Genomic DNA, 25115 nt, shown 5'->3' with positions numbered 1-25115 from the left:
AAAAGCAGAGCACAGGACACAAGATGTACACAGAAAACACCTATGCATATCTACACTTCTTTAAGTGTATACCCACAGCTGTACTGAACTTTACTGCCCAATACAGAATCTGGTAAGTTTTAAACAAACAAAACACCATATTTTACTTGCAATACGACTACAAAACTTATCCATATCTTTAATTTGGAATTCTTTTTCAAACAAGCTATAATAATATAAAACTTTGTGATCATGCAGTGCCCGTTTCATCATTTTACTTCATACAGCAGCTGGAGGATACACAGGACAGCGTTCACAATACAAATATTTATTGGGATATGAGCCTCTGTGTGGGATTTATTATAGCATGCTCTATATTCAGAGTTGAGTTTACCTGGCTGTAGCTTGTTTAATGATGCTCATGGGAATGTAACACTGGGGGAGGGTGACCCCAACACTTTTCCCAAGAACAGACAGCAGGGCAGGAAAGACCTGAAATCTAGCTGTTATAATTCTGGCAGAGCTTTCATAAACCACTGAGGGTAAGATGGGAAGAATACTTAAATTGATGTCAGCCTCACCTATCATCTAATCTCTTAGCAATAGGGGAGTAGTTCCCCTGGCCTCACTAACAGAATTAGAAACATTTTCAGTCAGATACTATGTATATATTGTCAAATCACTTGGTTTAATCATAATTTTGTTAGCTATTTATAGCCAAGGAAATATTTTTTACATAAAACACTAACTTAAAGCATATTTAAAAGACTGCTCATAAAAGTATCTAGTGTCTTAAAACCTGAATCATAGATTTTTAATTGTGCTTACCTGATACCAGCATTGACAATTCTAGAAAGCTGGTCTCCACCCACATGCACTGAAGGCTATAGATTGACATTAATAAACCAAAATCATGCTGCATAGAAAATCTGCTTTTTTAATACACCAAATGTTACTATAATAGAATGTGTGACTAACAGAGGTGTTGCAACTACTAAGTAGTTACTGGGGAACCACTAGCAGTGTAGACAGGCCTCAACTGTTGATCCTGCAGATGGCAGCAAAGTGATAAATCACTACAACTTTCTTGAAATTACAATGTTTAAAGAAAAGAATAACATGATCTTGTCTATTGTGTTAGACTTTGGGGGGGGACACACCATATAAAACTCATTCAAAACATCAAAGTTTTTGAAAAGAAATAGCTTGTTTTGTGGCTTTCAAAAGCATATGGGCTACTAATTCATACTGTTCCACAGAAAAGTCCTATTCTTAATCAGTATAATTCCATAATTTGGATAGTTATGGTTGTCTTTGCAATAAGTAACTCAAAGTTTTCTTCTTACTGCCAGGTCAGGGTTGAAGATGACTGCATGGCCCCAGCTCCCACTCCTGTAATTTGTTAGTACCCATAAGTAAGTCTGCCAAGAAAATGCATTTTCTGTAGGAAGCCATGGCCTGCCTTTAGAACTGAACACCACCCAATAGAAACACTAAATCCCAGAGTTTCCAGACTCCTTTGTTATCATGTAGTATAATTTACTGCAACAGGATAGACTATAGGGGAAACACCTACAGTTGTATTTTAGCCAATATCAGGCATGCATTTCTAAAGTCTCCAGACTTCTGCCGCTCACCCTGCTGTGGTTCACATTGCGGAGTAGGCTCTGAGCACACAGGCTGGTTTCCTTTCAGATGAAACCAAACTGGAAGACAGCTTCCAGAAGTGCTGTGGGTGCTAGTGAGCATTCGGTCGGCAAGATCAGAATAGAGTATATCCGAAGAAAAAAAACAATCCAAAACATGTAGCACATCTGGACCAGCTATTTCATGCTACACGTGACTCACTGTGCTGTGTCACTTGCTGATGCAGACATAGCCAACAGCTTAGGGCAGTGCTAAAGCTAAGAGGTACTGCCATGCAGTAATAAGTAACAATAAATTACACTGTATCTTAACTTTTTCCACCCTAATCCTTAAACAAATATGTTTAAAAAAAGAAGCAACAGGCTGTATTGCATGTGGAGTAGAATGTCTCTATGTACATATAAAACCAAGGTTAATAACCACAGACATAAAATCAGACTTTGTATTTAAATATACAAAGCAACTGTAGATACATTGCCCTTCTGCCAGCAGGGGTTCCTAGAACAAGGGAGGAGTGAAGACCCATCCCAATATATCCACACACACACACATATACATACATGTATATGGTATGCTGGTAACAGCTCCTGCCAAGGGAAGCCAGAGGGGTGGTTGGTGCTGGCTCCCTGGCAACATGCAGTTCATACAAATGTCGTTGCAGTGTCTTGTCCTCTTGCATAGGCAAACATCACAGCTGCTTGTCCTGCTAGACAATCTACTTAAGCATCAATAAATATTCATTCATGATACTCGGTCATTAAAAAAAAAAAAAAAAAGTGTTAAATGGCAAGTGCTATTCCAGAAGAGTTTTTCAGCTGTGACTCCTCTACAGTCTGAGTTAATACCACACAAAGCTAATTACGATTTTGACTGCTCTTTGCCTGAGGGCACAATGGAGGTAAAGATGCACAGGTTAAATTAAGCCAGCTAATCAGATTTAAGCAGGTGCTGCACACATGCTGGTTGATCTCTGAAGGAGCTGTCTCCACTGGGACTAACTCACAGTCACATTACATCAGCCTGCTTTTTTTAAGCAGCAACAAAAATTTAATGACGAGCAGGTAAATGAAAGCTGTGTGTTAGCTTTAATAGTCTGCTTAGCAGGCCCTTGTTCCTTAGCATGTCCATTTCCTTCAAGAAGGAGAGGTTCAGGTCTCTAAAAATTAGTCCAGACTACTGTCATATAATTTAGGACCAAATTTTTCTGGAGGAATGGAGTGACTTAATTCCAGTGTGTGTCAAGCTCCAGAGCAATGCAAGACTTCCCTCTGCACTACACAACCATTCTAAATAACGTGTATAGCTCCCACAGCAATAAATGGTACCACTGATCGCAGAGGAGCTGGCAAACAGCACTGTAAAGCAAATCAGAGTGCAACAACACCTGTACTAAAGTGAAGTTGTTTTGGAAGGTCCAGAAGGAAGAGTAAGCCATGAAGCTGAGCTGATCGGTAGTAGAACAAGAATGAAAACTGTGTTATAATCACCCTCAACTTATTATGACATATGTCATCTGCTTCAACAACTCCTTCCTTGGTGTTATATTCCACAGTGGGATAGGTTGAATAAATTCCACTAATTCTTATGAGTCTTATGTAGATAACAGGATGTGTGGTACAATGTCACAAACCTAATGCATTCCTTATATGCTCCTAAAATAGCCCAAGGCCTGTGTTCTCTCATGACCCAGACATCAGCTATCATTAGAACTACAATTAGAAGCAGCCAGTCCTGCCAGGTCCTCCCTGTCCTGGTCACGTCAGCATCCAGCCACAGACGTATGACTCTGTCTTCAGTAATTCACCTGATCCTCTGCAAACCAGTCTGAGATCTGTTTTGATAGCACCTGCCAAGGCTCACTCTAAAGCTGCTAAAAGAAAAGTGATGAACACAAAGACTTAGCAGTCAGCAGCATATAGTCTATAGGAATGATACATAAGAATAATTTCTTTGCTATAAATAGTGGTTTTGTTAATATCAGTCTTATGATACAAAGTATTCTAGTCACAAAAGACAATCATATCTCACATGCACAAAGAGATCCCTGTAATGTTGGACAGGTGAGAGGCATGAATTAATTCAAATCAGAGCATACAATATAAATCAGCATTCCTAGGTCCCCTATGCACAGGTGTCCTGTGAGCCAGCTGGTCAATGCACCTTTTATTTGCAAGGTCTTCTCAGTGATGCACAACTATTGCCGTTGAAGTAAGGTCCCCGATTCATACCCTGTTAAAAAGTCTTCTCCATCAGTGCACAGCTCCCTGTGGCTCAGGATGCTCCCAGCACCTGGACGCCAGCAGGGAGTCTCCAGTGGCAGGTGATGCTCTCCCTGGGCTGTGGCACCCCCAGGTGGCCTTGGGCTGGGAATCGCCTGTCAGGTGAGCTCACTTCCTGCCCAGGTCACCCGGGCCTTCCCGGTAGAGAGCCGGAGGAGCTGGGTCCTTGCCCTGCCACCCAGGAAGGGTTGGGTGGGGAGCTCTGCTTGCTTTGTGTCCTGGGAAAAGATACAATGTTTCATGAAGTGGATCCACGGTTTGGAGGATCTTTGTGACTACCAAAGAAGAGATTAAAGTTTTAGCAGCTTAATATATGCATCTCCCTGAAAGGCTAATCAGACAGCTACGTGAGAACTGCCAGTTATGGGAAAGGCTGTGCAATCTACGCAAACAAGGTAAGTGCAGCTTTTAAAAGAACGTCTGTAAAAGTTTGGAGGAGGGGGAGGATAAATGATGAAATAGAGGAGGTGAATGCAGGGAGGAAAACATGCCAGCTATCAGCTTTCATACAAGTATTTGGGTAATGAGTTTCACCAAAACATGAAATGTACACTAGAACTTAGTTAAGTATAGAAACAGTCCTTTGAAGCTGTCTTGTACCCATAATATTCTTTGCTGGTTAAATATGTAGCTTGGCAAAAGATGAGGAAACAAACTAAATTGAAAAAGGAAGAGAGGTCTGCTTTTCCCACTGTGTAAGGAATTGTGAAAGAAGTTTAGCAAGCTGAATTCCTGACTACCAAATGCTTCCCTCAGCTAATTTGCTTTGTTCCCTCTTTGAAGCAGATGTGCTTGCTTCTTTTACCTCCCTTTTGAAGCTGCTCTCTTCAGGGTTCTTTGCCTGGTGTTTTTTCACAAGTTCTGGCTGCAGGCTGTCAAACTTAGATTTGAACCAGCGGTGAGCTTCCTCCAGGTTAACCGTGATCTAGGGAAGGCAGTGGTAATTAGAGCTGCAGAGCGAGTGGTTAACTTGGGCTGAGTTCCAGCTTTTGAGCCCTGCCCTGGAAGGGGGAGAACAGCACAGAGGGGTCTCCTCAAATTCTCCTCCTGTATGTGGGGGCAGGAGCTCCCCGTGATCTCCTCCTGCATTGCTGTGGGGAGGCGGTAACAGCTGGGTGTGCGCTACAGAGCTGTTTCTTACAGAGTAGTGAATCTTATTGGCAGTAGTCAACACAGGTCTCTTTAGACACAGCACAAAATACAGAGGCATTGCAGAGAGAGGGGGAAAAAAAGAAGGCTGAATACCACAAACTCCTTAGAAAGATGTGGGAAGACTAACAACTTTGCCTGAAGACTGACAAATGTTGTAGAGATGCATTTATATTGCTCTTGCTATTAAAGTCTTTTTCTAACAACTGATCAAGTACTTGGACTGATAAGCAGCATGTAAGACCTCAAGCTGGGGCACTTCTGTTACTTATTTCTTTACTTTATGCTTGTTAATACCGTATAAAAATATCTCAAAAATAGATTTTCATCCCAAACTACTATAGTAATGCATGTAAATTATAATAATTCGCATATTACTGTACAATAGTGCAAGGATGAGGTGATGCCTGGACAAATGTGACCTCTTGGGTGGCAGGGGGAAATGTGTTCTGTATTAATGTCGCATAAAGAGCAACATAATAGCGGTTTGGGGGAAAATTACTTGGCCACAACTAAGTGGTTTTTTGTTTGTTTTTATTTTATTTGTTAAGATAGAAAGTCATTGATCCTGATAAAAACGGTAAGCTGAGGGGAGAAAAGCCTTTCTTACAAACTCCAATGAATTTAAATAAATCATGCAAGAGTGAAATTTAACTGAAAACAAAAAAAAGTATGGTAAATACTAGTTCGTTACTCTTGATTTGAAAAGATCAAGGATACACCTCACTCTTCACCAGAGAATTTAAGATTCAAAGGGTCACACAATGCATACCCTGAAATGGTACCTTGTTCCAGTGATTTATAATTCTCATGTTAAATAGTCTTACCTGTTCTGATTCTATGCTGGCTTCCTTCAGTTTCTGTTCTGTTTCTTCTTTACATTTCTTCAGATGTTTGACTGTTTCTTCCAATCTCTAGGTAGAAAAAGAAATGATATTAATTTCTCAATTATTTTTTCATGGCACAGAGACAAAAACTTGCAGTATTAACAGAATGACTTTCCCATTTTTTACTGTAAAATGCTTAAGAGTTTTATTGAGAAAGACATGGAAAATCATTTTCCAAGTGTCAGATATAGTGTTAATCCATAGTGAATGTAAGATAGGTTTGCTACTTGGGCTTTCTGGAGCAGATACAGTAAGACTTATAGGAGTATCTCTTGATATAAGATTCATGAAGTCTTTCTACCACCTGCTTCTAGAACCCCATAGATGTTGTATAAAATGCTTCCACTGGTTTCTCACCACATTTTCATAGTGTGATCATTTTACCTGACACTGGTTTTCCAGCTGCTGCCCTTGCCTTCGCTCCACTTCCAGCTGTGTCTCCAGCTGCCTGTTCTGTGTTTGCATTTCATGTTGGTTTTTCAATAACTCTTGCATCTCGCTCCGCAAACTTGTTAACTCTGTCACAAATTTTTGGATGTTCTGTGACTGAAGACAACACAAGAATGAAATTTCAACAACTTATTTCATCAGATCAGTCTTTTCAGGAAGATGGTCAAGAGAACATACCTGTTCATAATTCTTCTTCTGATATTGCTCTTTTATTGCTTCCATTTCCCTCAGTTCAGATTCAATCTCCTGGAAATTGTTGAAAGAAAAACCAAACTTCAGGAATTTTTCAGGATCATCTGCAGAAATAGGTCCCATGTAACAGTGTCCACCCACTGTCTCCTTATTTCCTGTCCTGCAGGACTGAAGTTAGGAGAACCAAGGCCCCAGTGGCAAAAGGGGAACAAGCAGGCAGCAGAGTTGCAAAGGACCCTAGATTCTCATTTGGGCTCAGGTACCAGTACTACCATACCTTCCATCAGTATGAAGGATGGAAAGGGAATAACCACCGCACAAAGCAACCTTTGGCCCAATCTCCAGTTAAACACACTGTATCCACAAAATGATAAAGTGGACAAAAGGCTAACCCAAAAGTAGAGTTGGGGGGAGGGGAGCAGGGGAGCTGCGACTCTGGCATCATATTTAATGTAGGAAGAAAAAACAGGAAAGGCCATGTGATAGCAGCTATAACTGCTATTGGTCTTCTGTTAAGCATCTGAGTCCAAAGTTAGTTTTGTTTGTTTTCCAGCCTAGCTCCACTACAAAGGTACAACAGTAGTCCTACTTAGGAAAAGGAGTTCAGGTAGGATGTCTGTCTCCACTGAAGAAGGTGCACAGACCTTTATCCTCTCTGCATTCTGAGCATTGCTAGCTTTAGAGGCCAGGCAATGTCTGACTTGAACTCTCTGGCTTTTTAGCTTTTCCTTGTAGCTAGCCAAAGACTTTTCCAGCTCTGTTACTTTCTGCCGTAGCTCCCTGTTAGCACGTGAAACTTCACCCAGTTTGGAGGATGCTTCTTCAAGGGCCTTCTTGAGCTAGGGGTCAGAGAAAAAGTGAGTTCACATTAACTGTAAAGATCAGTTCATTTCCTACACCATTAAAAAGGAGAATGCCAAAATGATTCTCTATGTCTGGATTATGCTATAGCACCTGGTGATCTGCTGGGGTTTGAGTAATWTTAAGGTCAGGCTGAGCTTTATGATCCAGCCCCAAAAGCAAAGACTATTTCTGCCTTTCACACTAGTATTTTATCCCTGGAGGTTTCCATATAATGTCAGATTATCCTTTTGAAGTCACTGGAATGACTGATATCAATGCCTAGGTTTCATGTATGATGGGATAAACAGTGTTGGGGGGGATACAGTGGCACTTGCAAAGGACAGAGGGAACAGACATCACTATGTGCAGCCACCAAAACACCTGTCTAACCCAAGACAAAATTCTGTTTGCAAACAGGTGATGGACAACTCCAAAAGAGAGAACTATTTGTCATGAACTGCTTTTTTCAGTTTGAAAACTGGACACCTTTCTCTGGAAACCACCCACTGTAATCTCTTAATTCTATCCCTTTTCACCTCAGCAGATTCTCGCTGGGCAGCTTTTCTAGAAGCCTCTTGCTCAATGTGAAACTGCTTCTTTAAAGACTCCAAGCGTTCAGTGTACATCTTTTCCTCAGTCTGAGCTTTTTCCATTAGCTGTTTCCTTTTAATGGAAGAAGCAAAATCAGTCATTCACATGTACATTTAATGTGCTTTATTTTTTAAACACTAGAATAGGAAAGAAAATTCCATTATAAATATTTCTCGTCTTGGTTATACCCTTAGCAACACTAACACTTCAGGATTTGATTTTGTAAAAAAATACATACACTTCATATCTGCTCTATTTCCAAGGATGTTCCAAATGGCTAAACAAGGTAATCTTTTTGAACTTTAGGACTACCTACTTTACCTCAGAGAAGTAGGTGTCTAAGCCTTTTTAAAGGATGAGGCGGTGATTCAGAATGCACCAATACTTACTGTTAACTACTTTTAAAGTTTTACTTACTGTTTTTTAGTTTGGGGCGGGGGGTTTAAACAGCTATCCTGTGGCCTCTTTGCTATACCTATTGTAGGCCACTTCAAAGTGGAAGTGATACCTGCTATCCTTACGGACAAGCTGTTTGCTGAAAAAGTGCCATAATAACCCTAAGTAAGCAGTTCTTCAGTATGGCAGAGGAGGCTGAAGAAGCCATTCCATGAACGGACAAAGCAGCTTATTTATGTAGCTCTGTGTAAGTCTATCTTTACCGTGCTGCTGGTTCAGGATGTGGTCAGTACTGATACTGATAGATGAGAAAAGCCATAAAGCTGTTAGTAAAAAGTTATGTTTCTCCTCAGCTTTAATATCTTGGATCTGTTCTTACCTGCAGGCTATCAGCTGTTGATGCTCAGTTTCTTTGCTTTTCAGGTCATACTGAGTCTGGATCAGCTTGTTCTGTAGGGTATTATTGGCCTGCAGGGCTTCTTCCAAACGAAGAGCAAGTTTCTTGTTCTCTGTTCTAGTAACTTCTAGTGCTTTACAAAGTGGTTCTACCTGGGCAGTAATGAGATCAGATTTAGGTTTACTCAAATGAAAAAGCATAGACGGGAACATTGTTCCCTTCCCAGTYGGTGTCAGCTTACTGGAAGTAAGAGCCTGTTCATCCACTGCCTGATGACAAACATCCTTTTAGGCACAGGCATCTAGATGGGATTCTCTAAAAAGCCAGTCCACAGACTGGCTTAGTCAGAAGGATCAGAATGTCTTTCACATAACCATGACTCTCTTGGAAAAAATGCCCTCTCCAATAGCGAGTGTGTTTGGGTTGTGAGATAATTATTTTTAAACTAAGTATTTTAGAGGAGGGAGGAAGAAAGCAACTCTCTGGCCCTTTTTCCCCCTCCATCCCCTCTTTCTCTCTCTCTTCTTTAAAGCTGCATACATTTCAGAAATCTCTGTCCCTGTCCAGCTGCAGACAGTAGAGCCTTTACCTGTACCAAGGAGTCTTATTTTAGAAAGATTTTTACTTGTTCTTTATCTTGATCTTTACTTGCCTCCTTCAACACTTGGAAAATGATTTTCCTGCTCCACAGCCTAAAGCTGACAGAATMTTTTGCCTCCATTCATGTGACTGCATCACACCATGCTGTTTTTGAAAAAATAAAAGGTGACTGGCTCAACCCTGAAGATGCAGTCCTGCCTATTACTATGGCAAAATGCGGTCTCTACCTGGCTGCTGTGCTGGTTTCCCATGGCAAACACTCTGGCTTGGCAACGATCCAATTCTGTTTCTAACCTCTGTATTTTCTGTTGACTCTGGCTCCTGAAAATGGAAATAGGATAAACAAATAATGTATCATCTCTGTGCACCTCCCCTCTGATCTGGAGGCAATCTCATAGTTAGGTTCTGTTTTCACCGTACAATGCTTTGCCTGTTACTGAAGTTAAAATTAAGTTTATTCTTGCCTACTTGCCACAAGATGGATGGGACCTGACCAAGCAGAATATTTACAAGCACATTTCAATGTTGCAGGAAAGGACATAGGAATTTTTCAAACAAACTTGTCCTGAAGAGTTCACTAGCCAGAGCTGTGGGAAAGATGCCACTTCTCAACTATATCTGTCTTTACCACACTGCTAATCATACCACAGGAAGAACATCAGCTTCATTTACCTGTCTTTTCTGAGACTGCTGATTTCAGTGTCCTTGTGTCCCAGCTCTGTTTGTACCACCTCCAGAGCTGCCTGCATCTTGCTATGAGAAGCTAACACGTGCTCCAGCATGGCTGTCACCTTACTGTTATCATTCTTTGCTGCCTCCAGCTGGTGCTGCAAGTTAGCCATCTGAAGTACAAGAAAACAGGCAAAGGAGCAGGAAAATCAGTTATCTATTAGTTTGATCACAGGATTCTTTTATAAGTAATTAACTTGCATGCTTGCAGCAGTGCCAAGAGTATGCAATGGTTTTTAACACAGAAATTGTTTCTTCCAAATACAGTCTTTGTCTTACCCCTATTTTAAGCCCAAAGTGAGTTTCATTAATAACTTCCAGTGTTTATGAACTCTCGGCACCATGGGAAGCACCACAGATGCATAAAGCTGAGGTTTTAGTCAAAAAAAAGTTGTCAGCACAACTTTTCAYCTGTATCTCTTTCATACAAGAAACACTCAAAAGGTTCTGGTCCTCATTAATTTTCAGCTGTTTCTTCATTGTCAGCAACTATTTAATTGAAATGAACCATCTTTCTAACTTGCATTTCATGTTCTTCACTCACCACACTGAAGTCTCCTTTGTTAAGCCCAGCAGACCATACAGTTTTCAATAATCTTGGAGTGAGAATGTCTATTTTATTCTCCAGCCTTTCTTCCATGTTCTTAATAGCGTTTAACAGAATCTTCAGGCTGACCTTAAGACAATCTCCACGTTCAGAAGACTTTCTTGAATGTTCATCTGGTTCAAAATGAACCTGATGTAAAGGAGAGTGGAGAGCACAAGCACGTAAATCAAATTTCACAGTTTCTTCTTTTGAACCTGCAGCTGACCTAGGATTATGATCAGCAGACTTCTGCTGCCAGGGCCTTGCTGGGGATTTTTTTCTTCTTGGTGCCATTTCCACTACAAAACTAGTCCGTCCTTGGAGACAGTGAAGACGTGAGTACAAAAAAGGGAGAAAATAACAAAATACATTCCAAAATATCTATTAACCAGAGCAGAAGTAAAAGTCACAATAGCAGATGCTACATCTTATCCCTAAGTCTGCATTACATTAGGAAGATCTCTTGCCCCAAGTATAACATCTTAAGGCATCCTGTACAATGCATGGTTTTAAGCTCTCTTCCAGGATTTTCTCCACAGCAGTGCAATTTCTCTCTGTATTCCTTAGCAGTGAGACACGACGCTGAGCAGCTTTTCTTTAGAAGCCTGTGCTTCCCTCACTGTGATGTCAGCCAGCATCACAGCTCTGCAGCGCCAGCACGGCCCCCGGGTTCTGTGCATGGCTCTGTCCTGTCTCCGCTGCAAGACCCTCCTTTAGCTGCTCTCTCCATCTGCAGAGCAGCGGTACAGAGTACTGCGCAGTACTTTAACTTTCCCCAAATCTGAAAGCTCTCAGGTCATGAACTCCAATTGTCAATGCAATACCCAGTTTCCTTTGATTATCTAATGGATCAGCCTCTATGATGGAGAATTAAAGTGCAAGAGAAACTTTAAGTTTGCTTCTTAGAAACAGACAGCAGAAATAGGACCTTCTATTTTCCAGGCAAGTGTCCTAAACACAGTTATGTCCTGTATTTAATTTCTACAGCACAACATGCGGATTACTGATATATAATCATCAATTTGATGCTTAAACCTTCCTAGAAATTCTCCAACTCAATACATTACAAATACATTACAAGACTGCTATTCTAAGCTGTAAATTCAAGCAACTGTACCAAGATTTCCATTCACAAGCAAGAATAAACTCTCAACAGCATATGCTCTTCACAAACTTCCATTCCTTCTCAGATACCAAAGCAACCTCATGACAGAGAAGAGTCCATTTTGCCACATAAAACCTACAGGCTTGGTTTCACTGCCCAGGATAACACAATCCTTCCGTGTGCTCCTATCCATTAAGACTGAGTGAACTGATTGAATTAGAATAACTATCTGCCTCCAAGGAAGATAGCTAGTTGAGCTAAAAGTAATATCTGCAACTATTTGTTCTTACTGGAAACTAATAGTAAATCATGAGGACTATCCTTATAATCCCATAAGCTGTGTGCTTTCCGGCCTGAATACATGTGATTAACTTGCATGAAAACAGGTCTGATACCTGTTTTAGTTGAGCTTCCATCCTTCTCATGTTAATTTTGTTGGAATCAAATTCTGTATTCACCTGTAAACTAGGATGCTACAGCTAATATTAAATATGTGCTTTGTTCTTCAAGAAAGTGTGTTAAATCTGATTTCCAATGACTAAACATTAATTACAGTCAGAACTTCTTACCCCTCAGAATTATGTTCAAAGTCCTATTGTATCTGAGTATATTTGGTCTCTAGGGCTGCATTGTGCACTTGTGAAGTTGGCTATTATCTAAACGTGCATCTGTAAGAGACTGCAGCTCTTCTTCCAGCTGCTGCACTTTAGTCTTAAGAAAAGCAAAGATGGATGCAGCAGAAAATGGAAAAATGGAAATGGAACAGCATTAGCTTGACTGGAACACAGAAGCAGAGGTATGTGATGACTTCTCTTTGATCAGAGCAAACGTATTTTATTTTTGCAAAGTCCCATAATAGCAGGAGCAGCAAGAGAATCATTTCTAACTTATCCTTGCATAGGAATAATTGTGCATTAGAATTAGTCACCTATCATCAGATATAGGGACATTACATAAACATATAGCTTTCTCACTCTTCTAATAATGACTATGCCCTCTATGCTGCTTTTTGAAAGAACCTCAGGAATCTTTGCATCACTGCCTCAAATTCTATGACGCATGTCACATTGAACGAAGTGAAAGCTTCACTTTCGGCACCTCATCTACTGTCCAGCTAACTTGTATGTAATTTTTCTTAAGCATGCTTTCAATTTATGCTTACCACCACGGCTTGCCTCCCTCCTTATTAATTTCTGTCTTCTATAAACCTTCCTTGTTTCCAATGTTTCAACCAAGTTTCTACCCATGTATTTGTTCTAAACTCCCCTGGTCCTTCTTAGCCATTAAATAACTTATTTATCAGAAATCCTAGAGATGCTATGTCAATAACATCTTGGCCTAATCTGTCACCCAAACATATAAGAAGTATGAGCAGGATCAAACATGATTTTGATATAAAACTATCTTAATGTATGTGCTTAACATTACACAACTAAATAAGAACTTCCCTCCAAATTTAATAGTGAAGAGCTAAGGTTAAACAATCTTATATTAGATGAACATGAAAAAGGAGTTCCCCCTTTAATTTGATGAACAAGATGCTGTGAGGTACCTGGAGTTTTCCTTTGTCATAGGCCAGTTTATTCTTGCTGTTAGTCAGCTCTGCTAGCACCTGTTGCACCTTCTGCTGGGCATGCTGAGGAAACAAGAGCACAAGTCACCATTTCCTAGGAAAAATAAGGCAAAAAGCAATGAAAAAGGGGTTCAGTGCCCTGTTTCTCCCTGATTTTTTTTTTTTTAATAACTTTCCTCTGCTGAGTTATAGCACCTTCCATAAGCTCCGATTTTTTGCTTCAGGTGGAAATTCTCAATTAAGTGAAACACTAAAAGGGGGAGGGAGGGTCTGAGACCAAAAAAACCAGAAGAGGTATAAATACTTCCAGGCCAACTTAGTCTCTAGGAAGAACCACTCAAATTAGTACAGATGGCCATAGAATGGCCACTGTCATAGAAGCATAGACAGCAGAAATGGAGAGATGAAAGATAAATCTTTGACAAGAGGAGCACAGTAGCAAAAAGAACTAGGAGAAGAATGAGAAAGCATTGACAAAAGCAAAATAAAATAGATAAGGATGACAGTAGTTAAGGAATACAAAAAAATTTAAAACAAGGCAACTCTAAGGTTCTGAATGCTATACTAATTCATATTCTTTAAGCAATGACTGCCAAAGGAGTTCTGAGTTAAAGAGCAAGCAAGATATACTTATGTTACAGACTAATTACTTTAGAAATGTAATCTTGATTAACAAATAATAAATATTCAGAATGTGTTTCAATTCTTCTTTAGCGACCTTTTCTGCAATTAAGTGTTTCTTAAGATCTCCAACTTGTACAATTGGTCATTACATCTAGTACTCTTAAAAAGACAATGGTAAAAGCACTGCAGGCACTGCACTATCAAAATAGTGCTCGCAACTTTTCTGGAACCAGTCAAGTATACTGATGCAGGTGACTGAGTAGTGAAAAATAACTGAATGGGAACAATGTAAAAATGAGAATCTGGTCCCAAAGTGCAAATTGCCCACAGAGTAGAGAATAAAACAGTTATTAACTCCTTGCTGATGTATATAAACACTAGAAAATGGAATGGAGTCATAAGTCTTAAATGGCATATCTAAATCTCCAATACCTGAGGTTCAGTTAGTCTCAAATTCCACACAGTCACTAAATCTAAAAAACAGAGTAACTTTTGAGAAGTTATTTTATCCTTTTGTTTTTATTATTTCTTTCTTGATTCCCTAGTTTGATCTTCCACTTTCCATGCAATCCAGATTATTTCAGACTGCAGTTTGACACCTGGTACAATAACTTATTAGGTTATTTTTATTATAAAGTGGCTTACTTGCTGTTGTTCCAGTGCAGCCAAGCGATCCAATAGCCTCTTGTTTTCTTCTGCTAGTGTCTGCAAAGAGGATTTCATTGAAGCCATTTCTAGCTGTAAACAGAAAAATACAACTCTCATCATACCACTACAAGATTTTCACAGACACCTGACAAACCTGCAGGACTACATATAGATTAGGTACAGCCTCTACTCTTTCAGAGAGCCTTTCCCCAATGGTGAAAGAAACTCCACAAATCAATCAGTCATGCTGACTTAAATTACCATACTAAGGAGTCTCTCATTTAAACCACAAATGCTACACTTCATTTTCCAGGCTATGTAAGGGAGTTAYACAGGTAAAACAGCTGGAAGCAGCTGAAAATTATTTATTGAGTTTGCAATAGTAGCATGACAAACTTATTAATACAAACAGGGCTTCGCATAGGTAAGCAGCAGGGTTCCTGTCCCAAAAGACATACATATATAGACAAGAGATGTAGCAAACAGCAAAGTGAATACTATGACTATGATAATCAGAACACTATTTAGAACTAATTTAACTAAAAGAGAATAAGCAAAATGAAAGAAAAACTTATCGGAAGAGAGAATATTGAGTTTAAAGAACAGTCATATGTATTGCAAGATACCTTATTTTCTGTTTTTTCTACTTCCAGTTTGTTCCTTTCCTGTGTTATTTCATTTGCTGTTGTCTTTATCTGCAACAAGGAATTTGAAATAATTTTTAAGTCACCTGAAAAATTCTAGATTCATAGGAGTTCTACATATCTATAAAACTATTGATCAGAAGGTCACAAGTCAACTCTGAAATTCAGAAATAATATTTGCAGAGCTGTCCTGTCCTCTTTCCCTTTTAATGCTCTAGAACGGAGACATTACAGGTCAAAATACAGAAGCAGTAGGAAACAGGAGCGTGTGTCACTTTTTGCTATGGCAATAGCAATAGATCATCTTTCCTAAAGCAAAACTGGTATGAAAATAAGAATTTCAAAGTGGATCCTAAAGCTGCCCTCAAGAATATACCTTTAAAATCATGTTTTATGTACCTCCTGTTTAAGATCTTCCTTTTCAACTAGCAGAGATCCCCTCTCTTGCAAAGCTGTCTGCAGTTCACCTCGCAGGCTAGCAATAGCACATTCCAGCAGCTTTCTCTGTGTGGCTGCTGCTTCCTCCTTGAGGCTCGCTTTCTGTCTGCATTTGCCATGCTCTGTGTGCAAGGCCTCCCTAAAGAAAGAAAAAAAAAAAAAAAATAGCCAGGCTGGAACTCTAGCTTACTACAGGACATGGAGAACAGAAGATGGCCTCCATATTAAATACTAAACCTTCTGTGTTAATAAGTAACAAGTATTAGAGAAGCAGAATGCAAGGTGGCAAGCATGCAAGGGAAGATGGAGAAGACAGAGGTGGCAGATGAGAAAACTCCTCACAGCTCTTTCTGAAGCTGAGCCCTCTCGTGTTGCACACTCTGCAGCTCCCCAAGAATGTCGGCACAGGCAGCATCCAGAAGTGAGTCTTGTTCCTGCAGCTGCCGAGTCATCTTTTCTTGTTCTGACTAAAGGGGAAAAATTACCCAGGCAATTAACACCAACATCAGAACAATAGGGACAAGAGTATTTAACCGACAAAGCTGTTATCATCAGATTCCTGTGTTGTCCCTATAGTTCCACATGCTGCTTCTAAGATAGGTGTCAAAAAGCAGTGTTACCTTACCCAGACAGAGCTTTCTATATATTTTTTAAATCTCATTTAGGTCCTGATGGCTTCCACTTAGCTTCTTCATCTGCAGTCAGCATAATGCCCATTAATTCCTACTTGCCTCTTTCTTAGAGGTTCTTACAGGATATTTTTACAAATCATATATCACATCTAGATTCTTTCCCCTCCTCCTCCATAACACAGGCTTTTATTTGTGGTACTGAAATAATAGTCTTTGAACCACATTAAGTCTTATTTTTCTTTTTAGAAAACTTTTTGGAACTGGTAACTTAGCAAGTTTTAGAACTTATAACTTTAGAATGTTTTAGAACTCAGGCATTTTAGAACTTACACCACTATATGTGATATTTGTGTGTTGCTATATTTGCTATATTGCTATATTCCCATAGGTTATCAGTACTGTCTTGTCAGCTGCCTAATATCTAAATTGCAGACAACTTTCTTGGACTATTTACCAGTAGACTAAATACCTTAAGGATGGCCTGATGATCTGAAATGAGTTTAACATTCTCCATGGCAACACTTTGAAGTGTGGTGCTGAGGTCTGAGCATTGCTGGCTTAAGTGGTCATTAAGGACCTGGTTAGATAGAGAAAGGAGGAAGATGACAAACATTTTCAGACTTTTTAGCATAGTAAGGTGTCAGATATCTTTGAAAATCTCTTGCAGATCTTGTTTTGCTCAACCATAGCAAAAGTCCAAAGAAAATGTGTTTAAGTGTGTGGTAAGTTACTGGGGGGGGGAATGCATGAGGGAGGCAAAATTTAACCTATCAGTCAAGAATAATCACTTATTAACTCTGAAGTCCAGAAAAAAGACAAGTCATGTTTCTAAATGAAGACAAAAATGGAAAAAGGATCCCTAATAACTTCATGTTGAGGTCAACCTTTTGTCCCAAAGGCATATGAAACTTTAGCTAACCAGCTGCTTTAGATTTATCTCATTAACAGAAATGCATTGATGTACAATCTAAAGGTGCAAAGGAATATAAAGGCACTACTTTAAGGATACATAGAAGTGGGAGCAGCAGTAGTTCTTCACATCTTGGCTGTCGAATAAAACACTTGTAACAAAGCTGATTTAAATTAACTACTGTGAATAAAACTTTCCAGCCTTAAGGTTAGGAAATCATGAATAGTTACCTGATTGAATTTCCTTCATTGGAAGTTGTTCATTAGCCCATATTACCTGAGGGCACTGAACATTACCTCCTGAGCTGTATTTGAGGCTTCTCAGCAAATGTGTGATCACTTCCCATTACAATCATTTGGTTTGCTATACATTATTTCCATTTTAAAAGCATATGAAGAGGAGCTGTTCTCATTACCTGTACTTTCTCTGCTGTTTCTTGCAGGGCAGTTATTTTAGACTGAAGCTGCAGGTTCTCCTTTTKTTGTCTGTTAAAGGACAGCTGTGCATTCTAAGGGGCAATAAAAAAAAAACTTCCACTGATACAAATTTAAAATATTTTGTCATTCAGCCAGGAATTTCACACATGTCAAGTTTTTTTCTCATACTTACCTATTTCCTTTAAGCTACTGACACATGGCTCTGTGCTCTTGCAAGCACCAGACATGGCTCCTGTAGTACAAGCCTCTTTCCAAAATATGCCTTGAAAGTAATAACCAAAGTACTATTGCTTGTTTTGCAGCTGCTTTAACTTTGCTTTGAAAGTTATGGTCAACTTTTTATCCCTTCTCAGCTCAAACTTATTTGCCTCCATTATAATTAATCTTGACATTTTTGAAGCTAAAAGGTCTCCCTGCCAGAAGTGCTAGAATTCCCAATTCAAGGAATCCTCTCCCAGCCTGCAAGATTGCACATCTAAGCCAAGCTTTTAGTTCATCTTCACTGAAACTTACTCTTTCAAAGACAATTTCTGGCAGCACACACAGTCCCTACAAAGGCTGTAAGCACACCTCTTTGCCCATTTAGTGCCTGGCTGAGTGAGGTCCTGATTTTCTATAGTGTTAATTTACTAATCCATCTATTTGTCTCCTTTCTATGTGATAACTGTGTTACTGCAACTGTGTTTTGAGGTCAGTTCTAGACTTTCCAGAGAAGGCATTCAGATCACTGTTTTGATATTTCAATAGAGTATAAGGGTTAATTTTTCCAAAAACAAGTAGGACAATCACAGGTTGGTAAAATAATTAAAAAAACACATTTACTGGTTAGTACCCTTGGTGGCATTTGTCCACATAAAAATTCTGCCTCTTAAATATGGTACATTTAAAAGATCCCAAATAGGCTGCTGTTTCTGATCTCTGTACAGCCACTTTCCTCACCAATAATTGTTTACAACTTACTTTTGCTTCTTCACCAAGCTGGGAAATGATACAGTTCCTGGAGTCTGAAAATAGAAAAGAATGTCAGAACACGCTTTGTTATCTGTTTGGTAATTTTAAAAGGTGACATTTTGATTTAATGTTTTAGTTTAGCTGAGTTATTGAATATGCCACAAACAGATAAGATTTCTACAAATGTCCTGTTCTTTAAAGCTTTTATTGATGGCTTTAATGTTTTAGAAAAAATTACTGTACAGCTATCATTTACTCTGTAAATGAAGTGTAACTTATTTCTCAATTTTACAGTTAAGCACACAATTATGCCACTCTTACACACACCACTTTTGTGATTGCTTGAGCAATTCAGATAACCCAAAGAGTGCAAGTTTCTTGTTCAGCTGTTTCTCTACTGTGTAAACAACTGATTTGTCCTGACTATACCCATAGCCTACATTTAACTTTAAGGTTTTGTGCACTGACAAATTATAGTAGTCAGATCCCTGCTTAAAACATTCAGATCTAAAAGTAGTATTTTTGCTGTATTCTGAATCAACCTGTCTATAATAGCTACCCTTATTCTGCTCTGTTGGATAAGATGCTGACAAAACGGAAGACGAGACAATTCAGTATAAGCAGGGTGGGGAGGGAAGTCTAGCCAAAATATTACAACATACAATGTATTATCTATGAAGATCAGTCAAAAGCTCTTTCAATTAAGAGAGGCAAAAATCCTTGATCAGTAGGATTATTTGATACGAAGTAAAGAGAATTTGTATGACTTATTTAAATTTGTCACTTGCACATGGATTTGTTTCCAAGAATTTTTCTGTCATCAAAGAATCTCTCACATTCAGCCAACTCTGCCACGGCATGACAAGATTCTCTCCTCTTGCCATTGCTTATTCAGAAATGCTGAATGCATTGGTGAACTGCAGGTTAATTACTGTTGGCATACCAGGGCACTTGTGGTTCATAGAAAAACAAACCCAAAATATGGAAACAGGAACAGTTCTCTAACAGGAGGAACTAAAAATCTGAAATAGGTCGTGAGGGAAGGATCACAGGAAGAACAATTACACTAGGATTTAAGGCAGGGTTACTGTAAACTATCATTTGGGAATAAGGAACAGATGTTAGGTTAGGAATGTTTACCTGCAATTTTTACAAATATTTTACAAATACATTGTAAATGCCATTTAACAACCTTATAAGCAGCTACTTTCACATCAATAGACTGGGAATCTAAATCAGATTATCTAGAAGCTTATCCAAAATGCTTGTTCCTATATATGATGTTTACTACAGCATGGTTGGTTTTTTTTAATCACTTCAAAAGACTCTATGAGCAATGAGCGTTCTCCTTTCACATCAGTTCAGGAATCACATGTTATAATTGCTTGCTAGATTGTCTCCTCTGAAAACAATCTATGATGATGAAATCTATTAACATTACTGTTGTGTATTTGTTACCCTGATTACTACTGTGGCCAATTTCCTCTAAGTACAAAGAGTCTTCAGAAACTTCACATGCAAACTAAGAGAAGCCTTTAAAATTTCAGCACCTCTCAAGCTGCACTTCATCCCAGTTAACTGGTACACCTACCACAAGTCTGGAGGACCACAGTAATTCCAGTGATGTGCTTGTTTCACTGTGGAAGCAGTGAAAGCAGGGCTACAAAGATATGGTGAGAACTTGCTGTCATACCCAGTTCAGCTTTCAGTTGTGTGCACTGCTGCTCCAGATGCGCAGTTTTTTCCTTCTCTTCTTGCAGCCTCTCTCGGGCTAGCTGGACATCTTTACGCAACTCCTGGCAGTCCTGCTGCAATATCTGCACCTTCAATGATATCACAGATTATTCTTCAAGATGCAGAATTCAGTGAGGCAAACCTTAGGAAATTACAGAGCCTGAAACATTGACTCAACTGGAAAAGAAACAGCCTGATCAGCTTCTCTTCTCTCTCACCTTGCCCCAACTAAACTTTATGCAGAAGACTTTCATGGCAAATAATTAAATTTCCTTATGTTATGCAGTGTACATCTTCTCATAATCACCTTTACAAGACAGACAGAATCAAACAAACAAGTTTGCATTATTCAAGATTACAGAAAAGATCAAGCTATAAAAGATGAAGGTGAATGTAACATGCAAGGCACTCTACAAGTCTGGCTCATGCTCTGTTTTCTGAAGGACTTCTTTTGTTTTGTTTCTACACTAATTATAAATAGATCATTGGGTTAGATATAGCAGTCAGAAAGCGATAGATGGATTAAACTGAGCCTTTGCTTCTCATAAATTCAACAACGCATCCATAATTTTTTCCATTTCTGCTRTAAAAGACCAGGAAAAGGATGAAAGGGATGTAGGAAAGAAAAATCTAGTAATTTCTAATACAACTTCACTGTAAATTTCAAAAATAGACAAAGAGACCTTGATGGTCAAAAAGATGGAAAAATTAATTATTCAAGTTTTGATACTTTGCTATTTGCTTTGTTACTTATCCTTACTATTCCTACTCTTGCTATGAATTCAGAAGTGATAGTGTGGCTTGCGTATGTGCGTGCATGCAGAGAGGGGAGTTGTTTTTATATTTATTTGAAGTATGTATTTCTGCCATACTTCTCCTCTCATCCTCAAAAAAGCTACATAATACAAACGCAGCTGAGACAAAAATCTAGCTTTGTCATTACGGCAATTAATGGAGAAAACATTGTTACTCCCAGGACATTTAAGAACTCTGGAGACTACTCTGAGAAATCTTATTTTGTAACAGAAGGTTTTATCAGTACCTTCATAGTAAAGACAATTTAATATTAAACAAACAGATGTAGCATCATTTGCAATTACTCATAAGATAACAAAAGTATTAAGGCAGCAAAAGAATGTTAAACTCTGTATGATTTGTATCTTTTAGATAAGATTTATTTTTTTCTGCTACTAGAAGAGTGAGTCAATCTACAAAAATACAAAGATAAACCAGTCATTATCTTTCATCTTACTTGTAAAACTAATATCCATAAAACCACAGATACATATATAATCTTCCTGTTTTCATATCCCTCTGCAAACTGTTCATATTTCCTCACTCTGTCAGTTATTTTCAGAACTTTAAACCTACTTTATTTATGAAGAGACAGAACACATCCTTGGCACATTTGCAGAGGATACTAGAAGATGCAGAGGATAAGTAGCTGACACACTGAATGGCAGAGCTTTGATTCAGAAAGACCCCGATACACTTGACCAATAGGTCAACAGAAACCTTGTGAAGTTCAGTACGGAGACTTGTAAGTCTCTGCACCAGGGTGGAATGACCCCATGCATCAGTACGGCCTGGGAACGGACAGAGCGAGCAGCAGCCCTGTTGAACAGGACCTGGGGTTACGATGGACACCAGGTTGAACACAAGCCAGCAGGTGCTCTCACTGCAAATAAGGGAAACCACCTAATGGGCTATGTTAGCAGGAGTGTGGCCAACTTTATAGAAGTTATTTTCCCCCTTTGATGCCGGTGAGGAGGCACCTGGAACACTGTACCCAGTTTGTAGGTCCCTCAATTCAAGATGGAGAAAATGGAGAGGGGACAACAGAGGGCTACAAAGATAGCTGGGGTCTAGAAAATGTGACCTGTGAGAAGAGGCTGAGGGAGCTGGGCTTATTTAGTCTGGTGAAGAGGTTAAGGCAGGATCTAATTGCAGTAGGGTAGTTACAAAGATAATGAAATCAAACTCTTCTCAGTACTGTCAGATAATATAACAAGGGGCAAAGGCCCCAAATTTAGGCTTGGGAGGTTCATATTGGGCACTAGGAAAAATCTTTTTAAGTGGAACAATACTGAAGCACTGGAAAAAGTTACCTAAAGAGGCTCTGCTAGACAAATCCACCACTGACTCAATCTATTATTGATGATACTTCCTTCAAGCAGGAAGTTGGACTAGATGATCTTTTCTAACCAGTGTTTGTATGATTCAGTTTAAGGAGTTTGTTTTTGTTTTTTTCATATATACTGTATCACACTTGAGCAGTTGTGAAGTATTTTAACTGTTCTCTAAGCAGGACATACAAATTCTTGCTTCTCCTCCCAGATGATAAAAGGAAAAAAGATACAAAAGAAGAATGAAAAAGTTTCTCAAACCTGCTTCCGTTCTGCTTCTACTGTTATTTCCATGTCCTGTACATGACGCATCATGCTTGCTTGGGATTCCTCCAAAGATTCCTGCAGACTGATCTCCTGGGACAGCTGTTCCAAAAAAAACAAAAAAAAACCCTCCTAATCCATGTCGAAATAAGTAGATTGAACAAATACTTTGAGATCATATATGAATGATGTTCTGTCTGGAATATTTAGTTATGAGCACAGCTGGCAGCCTCCTTTGGGTTGTGCACATTCCAGACTTGCACCTGGACTATTATTTAATGATATTCTTCAAAACTTTAAATAATACTTAGCAATTCAGCTTTCTGCTAAACTTTTTGCTCTTGTACTTACGTCCTGCAGCCTACAATTCATTTTCTGTTTTGTGTTCCTCAGCTCCTCAGCTGCAATTGGTACATCCATCTAAAGAAGATGAAGGGAACAAACATTTCTATCCTGTCCTATCGTGTTCATGACTCTCTCAAAAGCAATAGGTATTATAAAATGCAACACCCATCCTAAAACCTACCTAGAATTTGATTTCTATCTCCAGTCTGATGTTCTCTGTTCTGAAGCACTGAATAGAAGAGTGCAAGCACTAAGAAGCAACCAATTCTTTAATACAGTTAAGGAGATTAAGTGACATACTCCACGGAAGTTTTCTTTAAGAGAGATAATAGTAGAGGTGTAAGACTGAAATAGAGAAATTTAAGTTCCCAGAAAAACAGAAAAGCTATTGAAAACTCCACATGAAAACTAGGATGAACTTAAATCCTGAAGAAGGGAGAACTACAAATTTCAATATTCTTGATTTGTTGTGTAATTATTTCATTATTAGTGGAACCAGAGAATCTCATTCTCAAAATAAGTTTTCTCTTACAATCACTGATAACAAGCAGCATCATAAATGCTCATTTCCAACAGAGCATATCTTTCATTTATCTATCTCAGARATCGTAGTACTTAAAGCACTACAGATAAGCCTGTTAATCCTGAAAACACAGTAAGATCATAATCTCTCTATGTGCCAACTTTTGTACCTTGGTTGCAGTTCTAATCTCCAGAGCAGCACTTAGTCTTTGAACTTCTTCTTTTGCCTTTTCTTCAGCCTCTTTCATATCACTTAGCTGCTGGTGTAATTTCATTGCCTCTTGCTGTACAACCTTCATTTCCTGCAAATGCTCTTCCTGCACTGCATTCAGCCGCTGCTCCAACTGGGCTGCCAGACAGAAAAGGAAAAAAAAAATGTCATCAACAGAAGCAAACATATGAAGGCACAATAAACAATAAAGAGGTAAAATAATATTTCACTACCTGCATGCTTTGGATTCAGCTCTTTTTCTGTCTGCAGACGGAAGATGTTTAATTTCAGTGTCTGTACAACGCTCTCTAACCGACACATTCGATTCACCAGCGATTCACAGTTTTTCCACAGTGTATTTTCTCCCACAAATGCTACCCTGGCCTGCACAGGACTTATGGCTGGGTAGCTAGCGGGTGTCTCTAAGGTCTTTGAGTGGAAAAGATCAAGGCTGAAAAGGAGAGAAGATTGACCCACTACATATATGCACATATCGCATTACAGATGTGAATAGATTGGAAACCATACTTCATACTGCTGGAAGGTTTCCTGCCACCCCCGGTCACTGCAGCCTGTTCCCGCTGACTCTGTCAGTACCAGCTGTCTCGCAGAGGGAAGACCAAAGCACGGCAAGCAGGTGCAAAGCGGGACAAGATGAGGAGAAGTAAGGAAAGCCGGAGCTCTCCAGGAAGGAAAGGCTTTGCCCCGCTTTCTCCCCACCTCTGCCCGTTGACGCCGAGCGCCTCCAGGTCTCTCGCCAGCGCGCTGGCCTGCTCTTCCGCCACCCTCATCCTCTGGTGCAGCACGGCGAAGGCCTCGGGCGCCGTCGCCTTGACGCTCGTGGGGGAGACGGTTGGCCTGGCCATGGCGGCACCGGCCGCCGCTACCGCCCCGCGGGGCCCGCGCCGGCGCTGCCCGAGGCCCCCCTCGCGCGGCGGCGGCGGCGCCTCCCTGTCCCTGTCGTTGTTGTTGTTGTTGTCCCTGCCCTCACAGCCCCCAGGGGCCGCGGGCGGCCCGGCCCGCCGTCATGCCGCTCCTTCCCCGCTTCAAACCCGCCCGCTCCCCGCGCGGCCGCCACCCCGCGCATGCGCGCCGAGCCGCGGCGAGATGGCCGTGGGCGACAGTCCAGAACCTGGAACAACGCGCCCTGCGGCGCATGCGCAGCAGGCCGGGCCCCGGGGGGGGGGCGCCAGAGCATGCTGGGGGTTGCAGTCCGCTCCCCCCCC

The 25115-nt window shown here is 40.0% G+C and overlaps 1 protein-coding gene across 1 annotated transcript; it reads right to left on the bottom strand.

The window, feature by feature from the left end:
- Positions 1-2410: 2410 nt before the first annotated feature.
- Positions 2411-24434, bottom strand: CCDC150 (coiled-coil domain containing 150). Its single transcript, XM_026091492.1, has 25 exons — positions 24418-24434; positions 24123-24340; positions 23849-24027; positions 23163-23231; positions 22809-22913; positions 20381-20510; positions 18697-18740; positions 17715-17807; positions 16859-16966; positions 16100-16224; positions 15719-15896; positions 15302-15370; positions 14673-14765; positions 13383-13466; positions 10684-10875; positions 10083-10252; positions 9638-9731; positions 8793-8962; positions 7963-8089; positions 7228-7422; positions 6569-6637; positions 6326-6487; positions 5882-5968; positions 4711-4830; positions 2411-4123 (listed from the first exon to the last, which is right to left on the bottom strand). The coding sequence occupies exons 1-25, from the start codon at positions 24420-24422 to the stop codon at positions 4004-4006; spliced, it is 3006 nt and encodes a 1001-aa protein (XP_025947277.1). The 5' UTR covers positions 24423-24434; the 3' UTR covers positions 2411-4003.
- Positions 24435-25115: the final 681 nt, after the last annotated feature.

Source organism: Apteryx rowi, unplaced genomic scaffold, assembly GCF_003343035.1.
Source record: "Apteryx rowi isolate R43461 unplaced genomic scaffold, aptRow1 scaffold_907, whole genome shotgun sequence".
In the NCBI taxonomy this organism is placed as follows: domain Eukaryota; kingdom Metazoa; phylum Chordata; class Aves; order Apterygiformes; family Apterygidae; genus Apteryx; species Apteryx rowi.
This window is presented reverse-complemented; position numbering and strand designations above follow the sequence as displayed.